The 15,952-nt window shown below is 56.7% G+C and overlaps 1 protein-coding gene across 1 annotated transcript in view; it reads left to right on the top strand.

The window, feature by feature from the left end:
• Positions 1–227: 227 nt before the first annotated feature.
• LOC137356254 (zinc finger protein ZFP2-like) overlaps positions 228–15,952 on the top strand; it is a 255,410-nt gene continuing 239,685 nt past the window's right edge. Inside the window, exon 1 of the mRNA XM_068022127.1 lies at positions 228–1,121. Coding sequence (XP_067878228.1) covers positions 228–1,121 — 894 coding nt within the window. The remainder of the gene's footprint in view (positions 1,122–15,952) is intronic.

Raw genomic sequence — 15,952 nt, forward strand, 5'->3', positions numbered from 1 at the left:
ATTAAACTCCTTTTGAAAGTTCATTCAGACAAGATCCACCACACCACCCTCATCAACACTCTCCATTACTTCATCAAGTTAGTCAAAGAGGATTCACCTTTAAAACCTCCGTGCAGACTTGAATTTATCAACCCAAACTTTTCCAAACGGGAATTAATTTGTCCTGGGTTCGAAAACGTCCTTTGTGATTCCTCCTTGTTGCTTGTGTTGTAGAATCTTGCCTTGAGATGGATGGTGAGCAGGAACGAGGCCCGCTGTTTGCGGAGCCCCTTGCAGGACCCTCGGTGGGGGCTGTGAGCCGTGAGGCCGAGGAATCCAGCTCCAACTACCAGTGCTCCATGTGCGGGAAGCTGTTCAAGTGGGCGTGCGTGCTGGAGTCTCACCAGCGCTACCACCGCGGGGAGCGGCCATTCGAGTGCCACGTGTGCGGCAAGGGCTTTGTGACGTCGAGCAACCTGACCGACCACCAGCGGGTGCACAGCGGCGAGAAGCCGTTCGGCTGCCGCACCTGCGGCAAGTGCTTCGTCTCGTCCAGCAACCTGATCGCCCACCGGCGTACCCACAGCGGCGAGCGGCCGTACAAGTGCACGGTGTGCGGCAAGGGATTCGTGGCGTCGCCCAACCTGACCGTCCACCAGCGCACTCACACCGGGGAGCGGCCCTTCCGCTGCCGGACCTGCGGCAAGGGCTTCGTGGAGTCGGGGAAGCTCTCGCGGCATGAGCAGATCCACACGGGCGAGCGGCCCTTCAAGTGCCCGGTGTGCGGCCGGGGGTTCCTGGAGTCGGGCAAGCTGGCGCAGCACGAGCAGCTGCACCGTGGCGACCGGCCATTTGGCTGCGCGGTCTGCGGCAAGGGCTTCGTCACCTCCAGCAACCTCATGGCCCACCAGCGCATCCACACCGGCGAGAGGCCCTTCAAGTGCGGGACCTGCGGCAAGGGCTTCGTCACCTCCAGCAACCTGACCGCCCACCAGCGCATCCACACCGGCGAGAGGCCTTTCCGTTGCCCTGTCTGTGGCAAGGGCTTCATCGAGTCGGGCAAACTCTCCCGTCACGAGCGGGTCCACACTGGCGAGAAGCCTTTCCTCTGCGCCCAGTGCGGCAAGAGGTTCACCCGTTCGGTCTCGCTGAGGACACACCAGCGGGCACACCTGGTGGCCCTAGAAACGCGGCAACGGCAGTCCTTTAAACGCTGCAGCGGCAGCCCTATAAACACGGCAACGGCAGCCCCATAAGCACGGCAACGGCAGTCCTTTAAACGCTGTAGCGGCATCTCTTTAAACGCTGCAGCGGCAGCCCTATAAACACGGCAACGGCAGCCCTTTAAACGCTGCAGGGACAGCCCAATAAACATGGCAACTGCAGCCCTTTAAACGCTGTAGCGGCAGCTCTTTAAACGCTGCAGCAGCAGCCCTATAAACTCTGCAGCAGCAGCTCTATAAACACTGCAGCGGCAGCCCTTTAAACGCTGCTTTGATGGTCCGGGAGAGGTTGAGAACCATCCTGACATATCTCACCACAAGGGTTGGTGTCTCTGTGATGGCATGGACAAATTAAAACTGGGCAAGAGTCTGCGAGGGGTGGGGGGGGGGTGTTGTGGTGGGGGAGGGGGAGGGCAGTCATGAAGATATCAATGAATTCAAACTGAGGGAAACTGAATGAAAGGGGCTGTGAGTGAGCTGTATTAATTCGTCACTTTATCATTGCTCAGAGTGAGGTCTCTGCTGTGATCGACTGGAGCACAGCACCACTTTGTGCACAGCAAGATCCCACAAACAGCAATAGGATGACGACTGAGCCAGTTAATCTGCTTCCGGTTAAAAGTTGGGAGAACAGGGTCCGTGAGGGAGCAAGTCGAGGGCCTCAGTTTAACGTCTCACCCCAAAAGACAGTGCCTCAGACGGTGCAGCACACCCTCAGTGCGGCAGGAGCTGGGCGTTTAGCGGAGCCTCCTCGATGTGGGATCTTGCTGTTCATAAAATGACTGCGCTCTTCATCTATGTTATATTCATTCTCGACATGCCGACATTTATTGCCCATCCCTAATTGCCCTTGAGAAGGTGGTGGTGAGCTGCCTTCTTGAACCGCTGCAGTCCATGTGGGGTAGGTACACCCACAGTGCTGTTAGGAAGGGAATTCCAGGATTTTGACCCAGTCACAGTGAAGGAACGGCGATATCGTTCCAAGTCAGGATGGTGTGTGACTTGGAGGGGAACTTGCAGGTGGTGGTGTTCCCATGTATCTGCTGCCCTTGTCCTTCTAGTTGGTAGAGGTCGCGGGTTTGGAAGGTGCTGTCTAAGGAGCCTTGGTGCATTGCTGCAGTGCATCTTGTAGATGGTACACACTGCTGCCACTGTGCGTGGAGGGAGTGAATGTTCAAGGTGGTGGATGGGTAGCCAATGATCGGGGTAGATGTGAATGTGGAATTTGAAAGACAAACAGATCAGCCATGATATTATTGAAGAGTGGAGCAGGGTCAAGTGTCCGAATGGCCGACTTCAGCAAGGAGAGACATGGGCTCTTTTACATCCGATTGACAGGAAGAACATGACCTTGGTTTAAAGTTTCATCTGAAAGACAGCTCTTCCAACAGTGCAGCACTCCCTCAGTACTGACCCTCCGACAGTGCAGCACTCCCTCAGTACTGACCCTCCGACACTGCAGCACTCCCTCAGTACTGACCCTCCGACAGTGCGGCACTCCCTCAGGACTGACCCTCCGACAGTGCAGCACTCCCTCAGTACTGACCCTCCGACAGTGTGTCACTCCCTCAGTACTGACGCTCCGACAGTGCGGCACTCCCTCAGGACTGACCCTCCGACAGTGCAGCACTCCCTCAGTACTTACCCTCCGACAGTGCAGCACTCCCTCAGTACTGACCCTCCGACAGTGCAGCACTCCCTCAGTACTGACCCTCCGACACTGCAGCACTAACTCAGTACTGACCCTCCGACAGTGCAGCACTCCCTCAGTACTGACCCTCCGACAGTGCAGCACTCCCTCAGTACTGACCCTCCGACAGTGCAGCACTCCCTCAGTACTGACCCTCCGACAGTGCGGCACTCTCTCAGGACTGACCCTGTGACAGTGCGGCACTCCCTCAGTACTGACCCATCGACAGTGCGGCACTCCCTCAGTACTGACCCTGTGACAATGCAGCACTCCCTCAGTACTGACCCTCCGTCAGTGCGGCGCTCCCTCATTACTGACCCTCTGACAGTGCAGCACTCCCTCGTTACTGACCCTCTGACAGTGCAGCACTCCCTCAGTACTGACCCTCAGACAGTGCGGCACTCCCTCAGTACTGACCCTGTGACAGTGCAGCACCCCCTCAGTACTGACCCTCCGACAGTGCAGCACACCCTCAGTACTGACCATCCGACCGTGCGGCAGTCCCTCAGTACTGACCCTGTGACAGTGCAGCACTCCCTCAGCACTGACCCTCAGACAGTGCGGCACTCCCTCAGTACTGACACTGTGACAACGCAGCACTCCCTAAGTACTGACCCTCCGTCAGTGCGGCGCTCCCTCATTACTGACCCTCTGACAGTGCAGCACTCCCTCATTACTGACCCTCTGACAGTGCAGCACTCCCTCAGTACTGACCCTCAGACAGTGCGGCACTCCACCAGTACTGACCCTGTGACAGTGCAGCACTCGCTCAGTACTGACCCTCCGACAGTGCCGCATGCCCTCAGTACTGAAACTCCGACAGTGCAGTACTCCCTCAGTACTGACCCTCCGACATTGCGACAATTCCTTCGTACTGACCCTCCGACAGTGCGGCACTCCCTCAGTACTGACCCGCCGACAGTGCGGCAGTCCCTCATCACTGAACCTGTGACAGCGCAGCACTCCCTCCGTACTGACCCTCCGACAGTGCAGAGCTCCCTCGGTACTGACCCTCTGACATTGCGGCACTCCCTCAGTAGACCCTCCTACAGTGCGGCACTCCCTCAGTACTGACCCACCGACTGTGCGGCACTCCCTCAGTACTGACCCTGTTACAGTGCGGCGCTCATTCAACGCAGACCCTCCGACAGTGCGGCACGCCCTCAGTACTGACCCTCCAACAGTGCAGCACTCCCTCAGTACTGACCCTCCGACAGTGCAGCACTCCCTCAGTACTGACCCTCCGACAGTGCGGCACGCCCTCAGTACTGACCCTCCGACAGTGCAGCACTCCCTCAGTACTGACCCTCTGACAGTGCGGCACTCCCTCAGTACTGACCCTCTGACAGTGCAGCACTCCCTCAGCACTGACCCTCCGACAGTGCAGCACACCCTCAGTACTGACCCTCCGACAGTGCGGCACTCCCTCAGGACTGACCCTGTGAAAGTGCGGCACTCCCTCAGTACTGACCCATCGACAGTGTAGCACCCTCAGTACTGACCCATCGACAGTGCGGCTCTCCCTCAGTACTGACCCTGTGACAGTGCGGCACTCCCTCAGTACTGACCCATCGACAGTGCGGCACTGCCTCAGTACTGACCCTGTGACAATGCAGCACTCCCTCAGTACTGACCCTGTGACAGTGCAGCACTCCCTCAGTACTGACCCATCGACAGTGCGGCACTCCCTCAGTACTGACCCTGTGACAGTGCGGCGCTCCCTCAGTACTGACCCATCGACAGTGCGGCACTCCCTCAGTACTGACCCTGTGACAATGCAGCACTCCCTCAGTACTGACCCTCCGTCAGTGCGGCGCTCCCTCATTACTGACCCTCTGACAGTGCAGCACTCCCTCATTACTGACCCTCTGACAGTGCAGCACTCCCTCAGTACTGACTCTCAGACAGTGCGGCACTCCCTCAGTCCTGACCCTGTGACAGTGCAGCACTCCCTCAGTACTGACCCTCCGACAGTGCGGCACTCCCTCAGTACTGACCCTCCGACAGTGCAGCACGCCCTCAGTACTGACCATCCGACCGTGCGGCAGTCCCTCAGTACTGACCCTCCGACAGTGCGGCACTCCCTCAGGACTGACCCTGTGACAGTGCGGCACTCCCTCAGTACTGACCCTGTGACAATGCAGCACTCCCTCAGTACTGACCCTCCGTCAGTGCGGCGCTCCCTCATTACTGACCCTCTGACAGTGCAGTACTCCCTCATTACTGACCCTCTGACAGTGCAGCACTCCCTCAGTACTGACCCTCAGACAGTGCGGCACTCCCTCAGTACTGACCCTGTGACAGTGCAGCACTCCCTCAGTACTGACCCTCCGACAGTGCAGCACACCCTCAGTACTGACCCTCCGACAGTGCGGCACTCCCTCAGGACTGACCCTGTGACAGTGCGGCACTCCCTCAGTACTGACCCTGTGACAATGCAGCACTCCCTCAGTACTGACCCTCCGTCAGTGCGGCGCTCCCTCATTACTGACCCTCTGACAGTGCAGCACTCCCTCATTACTGACCCTCTGACAGTGCAGCACTCCCTCAGTACTGACCCTCAGACAGTGCGGCACTCTCTCAGTACTGACCCTGTGACAGTGCAGCACTCCCTCAGTACTGACCCTCCGACAGTGCAGCACACCCTCAGTACTGACCATCCGACCGTGCGGCAGTCCCTCAGTACTGACCCTGTGACAGTGCAGCACTCCCTCAGCACTGACCCTCAGACAGTGCGGCACTCCCTAAGTACTGACCCTCCGTCAGTGCGGCGCTCCCTCATTACTGACCCTCTGACAGTGCAGCACTCCCTCATTACTGACCCTCTGACAGTGCAGCACTCCCTCAGTACTGACCATCCGACCGTGCGGCAGTCCCTCAACACTAACCCTGGAACAGTGCGGCACTCCCTCAGTACTGACCCTCCGACAGTGCGGCAGTCCCTCATCACTGAACCTGTGGACAGCGCAGCACTCCCTCCGTACTGACCCTCCGACAGTGCAGAGCTCCCTCGGTACTGACCCTCTGACATTGCGGCACTCCCTCAGTAATGACCCTCCAACAGTGCGGCACTCCCTCAGTACTGACCCACGACTGTGTGGCACTCCCTCAGTACTGACCCTGTGACAGTGCGGCGCTCATTCAACACAGACCCTCCGACAGTGCGGCACGCCCTCAGTACTGACCCTCCAACAGTGCAGCACTCCCTCAGTACTGACCCTCCGACAGTGCAGCACTCCCTCAGTACTGACCGACAGTGCGGCACGCCCTCAGTACTGACCCTCCGACAGTGCAGCACTCCCTCAGTACTGACCCTCTGACAGTGCGGCACTCCCTCAGTACTGACCCTCTGACAGTGCAGCACTCCCTCAGTACTGACCCTCCGACAGTGCAGCACACCCTCAGTACTGACCCTCCGACAGTGCGGCACTCCCTCAGGACTGACCCTGTGAAAGTGCGGCACTCCCTCAATACTGACCCATCGACAGTGCGGCACTCCCTCAGTACTGACCCTGTGACAGTGCGGCACTCCCTCAGTACTGACCCTGTGACAATGCAGCACTCCCTCAATACTGACCCTCCGTCAGTGCGGCGCTCCCTCATTACTGACCCTCTGACAGTGCAGCACTCCCTCATTACTGACCCTCTGACAGTGCAGCACTCCCTCAGTACTGACCCTCAGACAGTGCGGCACTCCCTCAGTACTGACCCTGTGACAGTGCAGCACTCCCTCAGTACTGACCCTCCGACAGTGCGGCACTCCCTCAGTACTGACCCTCCGACAGTGCAGCACGCCCTCAGTACTGACCATCCGACCGTGCGGCAGTCCCTCAGTACTGACCCTGTGACAGTGCAGCACTCCCTCAGCACTGACCCTCAGACAGTGCGGCACTCCCTCAGTACTGACACTGTGACAATGCAGCACTCCCGAAGTACTGACCCTCCGTCAGTGCGGCGCTCCCTCATTCCTGACCCTCTGACAGTGCAGCACTCCCTCATTACAGACCCTCAGACAGTGCGGCACTCCACCAGTACTGACCCTCAGACAGTGCGGCACTCCACCAGTACTGACCCTGTGACAGTGCAGCACTCGCTCAGTACTGACCCTCTGACAGTGCAGCACTCCCTCATTACTGATCCTCAGACAGTGCGGCACTCCACCAGTACTGACCCTGTGACAGTGCAGCACTCGCTCAGTACTGACCCTCCGACAGTGCAGCACTCTCTCAGTACTGAAACTCCGACAGTGCAGTACTCCCTCAGTACTGACCCTCCGACAGTGCGACAATCCCTTAGTACTGACCCTCCAACAGTGCGGCATTCCCTCAGTACTGACCCTCCGACAGTGCGACACTCCCTCAACACTAACCCTGGAACAGTGCGGCACTCCCTCAGTACTGACCCTCCGACAGTGCGGCACTCCCTCATCACTGAACCTGTGACAGTGCAGCACTCCCTCCGTACTGACCCTCCGACAGTGCAGAGCTCCCTCGGTACTGACCCTCTGACATTGCGGCACTCCCTCAGTACTGACCCTCCTACAGTGCGGCACTCCCTCAGTACTGACCCACCGACTGTGCGGCACTCCCTCAGTACTGACCCTGTGAGTGCAGCACTCCCTCAGTACTGACCCTCCGACAGTGCGGCACTCCCTCAGTGCTGACCCGCAGACAGTGCGGCACTCCCTCAGTACTGACTCTGTGACAGTGCAGCACTCCCTCAGTACTGACCCTCCGACAGTGCAGCACTCCCTCAGTACTGAACCTCCGACAGTGCGGCACTCCCTCAGTACTGACCCTGTGACAGTGCAGCACTCCCTCAGTACTGACCCTCCGACAGTGCAGCACTCCCTCAGTACTGAACCTCCGACAGTGCGGCACTCCCTCAGTACTGACCCTGTGACAGTGCAGCGCTCATTCAACACAGACCCTCCGACAGTGCAGCACTCCCTCAGCACTGACCCTCCGACAGTGCAGCACTCCCTCAGTACTGACCCTCCGACAGTGCGGCACTCCCTCATCATTGAACCTGTGACAGTGCAGCACTCCCTCATTACTGACCCTCCGACAGTGCGGCACTCCCTCAGTACTCACCCTCAGACAGTGCGGCACGCCCTCAGTACTGACCCTCCGACAGTGCAGCACACCCTCAGTACTGACCCTCCGACAGTGCAGCACACCCTCAGTACTGACCCATCGACAGTGCGGCACTCCCTCAGTACTGACCCTGTGACAATGCAGCACTGCCTCAGTACTGACCCTCCGTCAGTGCAGCACTCACTCATTACTGACCCTCTCACAGTGCAGCACTCCCTCAGTACTGACCCTGTGACAATGCAGCACTCCCTCAGTACTGACCCTCCGTCAGTGCAGCACTCCCTCATTACTGACCCTCTGACAGTGCAGCACTCCCTCAGTACTGACCCTCAGACAGTGCGGCACTCCCTCAGTACTGACCCTGTGACAGTGCAGCACTCCCTCAGTACTGACCCTCCGACAGTGCGGCACTCCACCAGTACTGACCCTGTGACAGTGCAGCACTCGCTCAGTACTGACCCTCCGACAGTGCCGCATGCCCTCAGTACTGAAACTCCGACAGTGCAGTACTCCCTCAGTACTGACCCTCCGACAGTGCGACACTCCCTTATTACTGACCCTCCGACAGTGCGGCACTCCCTCAGTACTGACCCTCCGACAGTGCGACACTCCCTCAACACTAACCCTGGAACAGTGCGGCACTCCCTCCGTACTGACCCTCCGACAGTGCAGAGCTCCCTCGGTACTGACCCTCCGACAGTGCAGCACTCCCTCAGTACTGACCCTCCGACAGTGCGGCACTCCCTCAGTACTGACCCTCCGACAATGCGGCATTCCCTCAGTACTGACCCTCAGACAGTGCTGGGACCACTGTTGTTTGTGATATACATAAATGATTTGGAGGAAAGTATAGGTGGTCTGATTAGCAAGTTTGCAGATGACACTAAGATTGGTGGAGTAGCAGATAGTGAAGGGGACTGTCAGAGAATACAGCAGAATATAAATAGATTGGAGAGTTGGGCAGAGAAATGGCAGATGGAGTTCAATCAGGGCAAATGCGAGGTGATGCATTTTGGAAGATCCAATTCAAGAGTGAACTATACAGTAAATGGAAAAGTCCTGGGGAAAATTGATGTACAGAGAGATTTGGGTGTTCAGGTCCATTGTTCCCTGAAGGTGGCAACGCAGGTCAATAGAGTGGTCAAGAAGGCATACGGCATGCTTTCCTTCATCGGACGGGGTATTGAGTACAAGAGTTGGCAGGTCATGTCACAGTTGTATAGGACTTTGGTTCGGCCACATTTGGAATACTGCGTGCAGTTCTGGTCGCCACATTACCAAAAGGATGTAGATGCTTTGGAGAGGGTGCAGAGGAGGTTCACCAGGATGTTGCCTGGTATGGAGGGCGCTAGCTATGAAGAGAGGTTGAGTAGATTAGGATTATTTTCATTAGAAAGACGGAGGTTGAGGGGGGACCTGATTGAGGTGTACAAAATCATGAGAGGTATAGACAGGGTGGATAGCAAGAAGCTTTTTCCCAGAGTGGGGGATTCAATTACAAGGGGACACGAGTTCAAAGTGAAAGGGGAAATGTTTAGGGGGGATATGCGTGGAAAGTTCTTTACGCAGAGGGTGGTGGTTGCATGGAACGCATTGCCAGCGGAGGTGGTAGACTCGGGCACGACAGCGTCTTTTAAGATGTAACTAGACAGATACAAGAATGGGCAGGAAGTAAAGAGATACAGACCCTTAGAAAATAGGCGACAGGTTTAGATCGAGGATTTGGATCAGCGCAGCCATGGAGGGCCGAAGGGCCTGTTCCTATGCTGTAATTTTCTTTGTTCTTTGTTCCGACAGTGCGGCATTCCCTCAGTACTGACCCTGTGATAGTGCAGCATTCCCTCAGTACTGACCCTCCGACAGTGCGCCACTCCCTCAGTACTGACCCTCCGACAGTGCGCCACTCCCTCAGTACTGACCCTCCGACAGTGCGCCACTCCCTCAGTACTGACCCTCCGACAGTGCGCCACTCCCTCAGTACTGACCCTCCGACAGTGCAGCACGCCCTCAGTACTGACCCTGTGACAGTGCAGCACTCCCTCAGTACTGACCCTGTGACAGTGCAGCACTCCTTCAGTACTGACCCTCCGACAGTGCGGCACTCCCTCAGTACTGACCCTGTGACAGTGCAGCACTCCCTCAGTACTGACCCTGTGACAGTGCGGCACTACCTCAGAACTGAACCTCCGTCAGAGCGGCACTCCCTGAGTACTGACCCTCCGACACTGCGGCAGTTCCTCAGTACTGATCCTCCGACAGTGCAGCACTCCCTCAGTACTGACCCTCCGACAGTGCACCACTCCCTCACTACTGAGCCTCCGACAGTGCGGCAATCCCTCAGTACTGACCCTCCGACAGTGCACCACTCCCTCAGGACTGACCCTGTGACAGTGCAGCACTCCCTCAGTTCTGACTCTTGGATAGTGCAGCCCTCCCTCAGTACTGACCTTCCAACAGTGCACCACTCCCTCAGTACTGACCCTCCGACAGTGAGGCACTCCCTCAGTACTGACCCTCCGACAGTGCGGCACTCCCTCAGTACTGACCCTCCGACAGTGCGGCACTCCCTCAGTACTGACCCTCCGACAGTGCGGCACTCCCTCAGTACTGACCCTCCGACAGTGAGGCACTCCCTCAGTACTGACCCTCCGACAGTGCGGCACTCCCTCAGTACTGACCCTCCGACAGTGCACCACTCGCTCAGTACTGACCCTCCGACAGTGAGGCACTCCCTCAGTACTGACCCTCCGACAGTGCGGCACTCCCTCAGTACTGACCCTCCGACAGTGCGGCACTCCCTCAGTACTGACTCTTGGATAGTGCACCACTCCCTCAGTACTGACCCTCCAACAGCGCGGCACTCTCAGTACTGACCCTCCGACAGTGCAGCACTCCCTCAGTGCCCACCCTCCGACAGTGCAGCACGCCCTCAGTACTGACCCTCTGACAGTACAGCACGCCCTCAGTACTGAACCTCCGACAGTGCGCACTCCCTCATCACTAACCCTGCAACAGTGCGGCATTCCCTCAGTACTGACCCTCCGACAGTGCGGCACTCCCTCATCACTGAACCTGTGACAGCGCAGCACTCCCTCCGTACTGACCCTCCGACAGTGCAGAGCTTCCTTGGTACTGACCCTCCAACATTGCAGCACTCCCTCATCACTGAACCTCCGACAGTGCAGAGCTCCCTCGGTACTGACCCTCCTACAGTGCGGCACGCCCTCAGAACTGACCCTGTGAAAGTGCAGCACTCCCTCAGTACTGACCCTGTGACAGTGCAGCATTCCTTCAGTACTGACCTTCCAACAGTGCGGCACTCCCTCAGTACTGACCCTCCGACAGTGCACCACTCCCTCACGACTGACCCTCCGACAGTGCACCACTCCCTCAGTACTGACCCTCCAAAAGTGCGGCACTCCCTCAGTACTAACCCTCCAACAGCGCGGCACTCTCAGTACTGACCCTCCGACAGTGCAGCACTCCCTCAGTACCCACCCTCCGACAGTGCGGCACTCCCTCATTACTGACTCTGTGACAGTGCAGCACTCCCTCAGTATTCACCCTCCAACAGTGCACCACTCCCTCAGTACTGACCCTCCGACAGTGAGGCACTCCCTCAGTACTGACCCTCCGACAATGCGGCATTCCCTCAGTACTGACCCTCAGACAGTGCTGGGACCACTGTTGTTTGTGATATACATAAATGATTTGGAGGAAAGTATAGGTGGTCTGATTAGCAAGTTTGCAGATGACACTAAGATTGGTGGAGTAGCAGATAGTGAAGGGGACTGTCAGAGAATACAGCAGAATATAAATAGATTGGAGAGTTGGGCAGAGAAATGGCAGATGGAGTTCAATCAGGGCAAATGCGAGGTGATGCATTTTGGAAGATCCAATTCAAGAGTGAACTATACAGTAAATGGAAATGTCCTGGGGAAAATTGATGTACAGAGAGATTTGGGTGTTCAGGTCCATTGTTCCCTGAAGGCGGCAACGCAGGTAAATAGAGTGGTCAAGAAGGCATACGGCATGCTTTCCTTCATCGGACGGGGTATTGAGTACAAGAGTTGGCAGGTCATGTTACAGTTGTATAGGACTTTGGTTCGGCCACATTTGGAATACTGCGTGCAGTTCTGGTCGCCACATTACCAAAAGGATGTAGATGCTTTGGAGAGGGTGCAGAGGAGGTTCACCAGGATGTTGCCTGGTATGGAGGGCGCTAGCTATGAAGAGAGGTTGAGTAGATTAGGATTATTTTCATTAGAAAGACGGAGGTTGAGGGGGGACCTGATTGAGGTGTACAAAATCATGAGAGGTATAGACAGGGTGGATAGCAAGAAGCTTTTTCCCAGAGTGGGGGATTCAATTACAAGGGGACACGAGTTCAAAGTGAAAGGGGAAATGTTTAGGGGGGATATGCGTGGAAAGTTCTTTACGCAGAGGGTGGTGGGTGCATGGAACGCATTGCCAGCGGAGGTGGTAGACTCGGGCACGACAGCGTCTTTTAAGATGTAACTAGACAGATACAAGAATGGGCAGGAAGTAAAGAGATACAGACCCTTAGAAAATAGGCGACAGGTTTAGATCGAGGATTTGGATCAGCGCAGCCATGGAGGGCCGAAGGGCCTGTTCCTATGCTGTAATTTTCTTTGTTCTTTGTTCCGACAGTGCGGCATTCCCTCAGTACTGACCCTGTGATAGTGCAGCATTCCCTCAGTACTGACCCTCCGACAGTGCGCCACTCCCTCAGTACTGACCCTCCGACAGTGCGCCACTCCCTCAGTACTGACCCTCCGACAGTGCGCCACTCCCTCAGTACTGACCCTCCGACAGTGCAGCACGCCCTCAGTACTGACCCTGTGACAGTGCAGCACTCCCTCAGTACTGACCCTGTGACAATGCAGCACTCCTTCAGTACTGACCCTCCGACAGTGCGGCACTCCCTCAGTACTGACCCTGTGACAGTGCAGCACTCCCTCAGTCCTGACCCTGTGACAGTGCGGCACTACCTCAGAACTGAACCTCCGTCAGAGCGGCACTCCCTGAGTACTGACCCTCCGACACTGCGGCAGTTCCTCAGTACTGATCCTCCGACAGTGCAGCACTCCCTCAGTACTGACCCTCCGACAGTGCACCACTCCCTCACTACTGAGCCTCCGACAGTGCGGCAATCCCTCAGTACTGACCCTCCGACAGTGCACCACTCCCTCAGGACTGACCCTGTGACAGTGCAGCACTCCCTCAGTTCTGACTCTTGGATAGTGCGCCACTCCCTCAGTACTGACCCTCCGACAGTGCGCCACTCCCTCAGTACTGACCCTCCGACAGTGCGCCACTCCCTCAGTACTGACCCTCCGACAGTGAGGCACTCCCTCAGTACTGACCCTCAGACAATGCAGCAGTCCCTCAGTACTGACCTTCCAACAGTGCAGCACTCCCTCAGTACTGACCCTCCGACAGTGAGGCACTCCCTCAGTACTGACCCTCCGACAGTGCGGCACTCCCTCAGTACTGACCCTCCGACAGTGTGGCACTCCCTCAGTACTGACCCTCCGACAGTGAGGCACTCCCTCAGTACTGACCCTCCGACAGTGCGGCACTCCCTCAGTACTGACCCTCCGACAGTGCACCACTCGCTCAGTACTGACCCTCCGACAGTGAGGCACTCCCTCAGTACTGACCCTCCGACAGTGCGGCACTCCCTCAGTACTGACTCTTGGATAGTGCACCACTCCCTCAGTACTGACCCTCCAACAGCGCGGCACTCTCAGTACTGACCCTCCGACAGTGCAGCACTCCCTCAGTACCCACCCTCCGACAGTGCAGCACGCCCTCAGTACTGACCCTCTGACAGTACAGCACGCCCTCAGTACTGAACCTCCGACAGTGCGCACTCCCTCATCACTAACCCTGCAACAGTGCGGCATTCCCTCAGTACTGACCCTCCGACAGTGCGGCACTCCCTCATCACTGAACCTGTGACAGCGCAGCACTCCCTCCGTACTGACCCTCCGACAGTGCAGAGCTTCCTTGGTACTGACCCTCCAACATTGCAGCACTCCCTCATCACTGAACCTCCGACAGTGCAGAGCTCCCTCGGTACTGACCCTCCTACAGTGCGGCACGCCCTCAGAACTGACCCTGTGAAAGTGCAGCACTCCCTCAGTACTGACCCTGTGACAGTGCAGCATTCCTTCAGTACTGACCTTCCAACAGTGCGGCACTCCCTCAGTACTGACCCTCCGACAGTGCACCACTCCCTCACGACTGACCCTCCGACAGTGCACCACTCCCTCAGTACTGACCCTCCAACAGTGCGGCACTCCCTCAGTACTAACCCTACAACAGCGCGGCACTCTCAGTACTGACCCTCCGACAGTGCAGCACTCCCTCAGTACCCACCCTCCGACAGTGCGGCACTCCCTCATTACTGACTCTGTGACAGTGCAGCACTCCCTCAGTATTCACCCTCCGACAGTGCGGCACTCCCTCAGTACTGACCCTGTGACAGTGCAGCACTCCCTCAGTACTCACCCTCCGACAGTGCGGCACTCTCTCAGTACTGACCCTCCGACAGTGCAGCACACCCTCAGTACTGACCATGTGACAGTGCAGCACTCCCTCACGACTGACCCTCCGACAGTGCAGCACTCCCTCAGTACTGACCCTCCAACAGTGCGGCACTCCCTCAGTACTGACCCTCCAACAGCGCAGCACTCCCAGTACTGACTCTTGGACAGTGCAGCACACCCTCAGTACTCACCCTCCGACAGTGCGGCACTCCCTCAGTACTGACTCTGTGACAGTGCAGCACTCCCTCAGTATTCACCCTCCGACAGTGCGGCACTCCCTCAGTACTGACCCTGTGACAGTGCAGCACTCCCTCAGTACTGACCCTGTGACAGTGCAGCACTCCCTCAGTACTGACCCTCCGACAGTGCAGCACTCCCTCAGTACTGACCCTCAGACAATGCAGCAGTTCCTCAGTACTGACCCTCCGACAGTGCAGCACTCCCTCAGTACTGACCATCTGACAGTGCAGCACTCCCTCAGTACTGAACCTCTGACAGTGCAGCTCTCCCTCAATACTGAGGTCCGCGGGAGTGTGTTACTATTTACATGGGGTCCCCAGGAGTGTGTTAATATTTACAGGGGGTTCTCTGGGAGTGTGTTAATATTTACAGTGGGGTCCCTGGGAGTGTGTTAATATTTACAGGGGGTCTCCTGGAGTGTATTAATATTTACAGGGGGTCACCGGGGGTGTGTTAATATTTACAGGGGGTCCCCGGGAGTGTGTTAATATTTACAGGGGGTCCCCGGGAGTATGTTAATATTTACAGGGGGGTCTCCAGGAATGTGTTAATATTTACAGGGGGTCTCCGGGAGTGTGTCAGTATTTACAGGGGGGTCTCCAGGAATGTGTTAATATTTACAGGGGGTCTCCGGGAGTGTGTCAGTATTTACAGGCCTTTTCTGGGAGTGTGTTAATATTTACAGGGGGTCACCGGGTGTGTGTTAATATTTACAGGGGTCCCCGGGAGTGTGTCAATATTTACAGACGTTTTCTGGGAGTGTGTTAATATTTACAGGGGGGTCTCTGTGAGTGTATTAATATTTACTGGGGTCCCTGGGAGTGTGTTAATATTTACAGGGGGGTCTCTGTGAGTGTATTAATATTTACTGGGGTCCCTGGGAGTGTGTTAATATTTACAGGGGGTTTCCGGGAGTGTGTTAATCTTCTCAGGGGGTCCACGGGTGTGTGTTAATATTTCCAGGGGGGTCTCCGGGAGTGTGTTAATATTTACAGGGGGTCCCTGGGAGTTTGTTAATATTTACAGGGGGTCTCCGGGAGTGTGTTAATATTTACAGGGGGTCCCCGGGAGTGTGTTAATATTTACAGGGGGGTCTCCGGGAGTGTGTTAATATTTACAGGGGGTCCCCGGGAGTGTGTTAATATTTAC

This window comes from Heterodontus francisci, chromosome 45, assembly GCF_036365525.1.
Source record: "Heterodontus francisci isolate sHetFra1 chromosome 45, sHetFra1.hap1, whole genome shotgun sequence".
In the NCBI taxonomy this organism is placed as follows: domain Eukaryota; kingdom Metazoa; phylum Chordata; class Chondrichthyes; order Heterodontiformes; family Heterodontidae; genus Heterodontus; species Heterodontus francisci.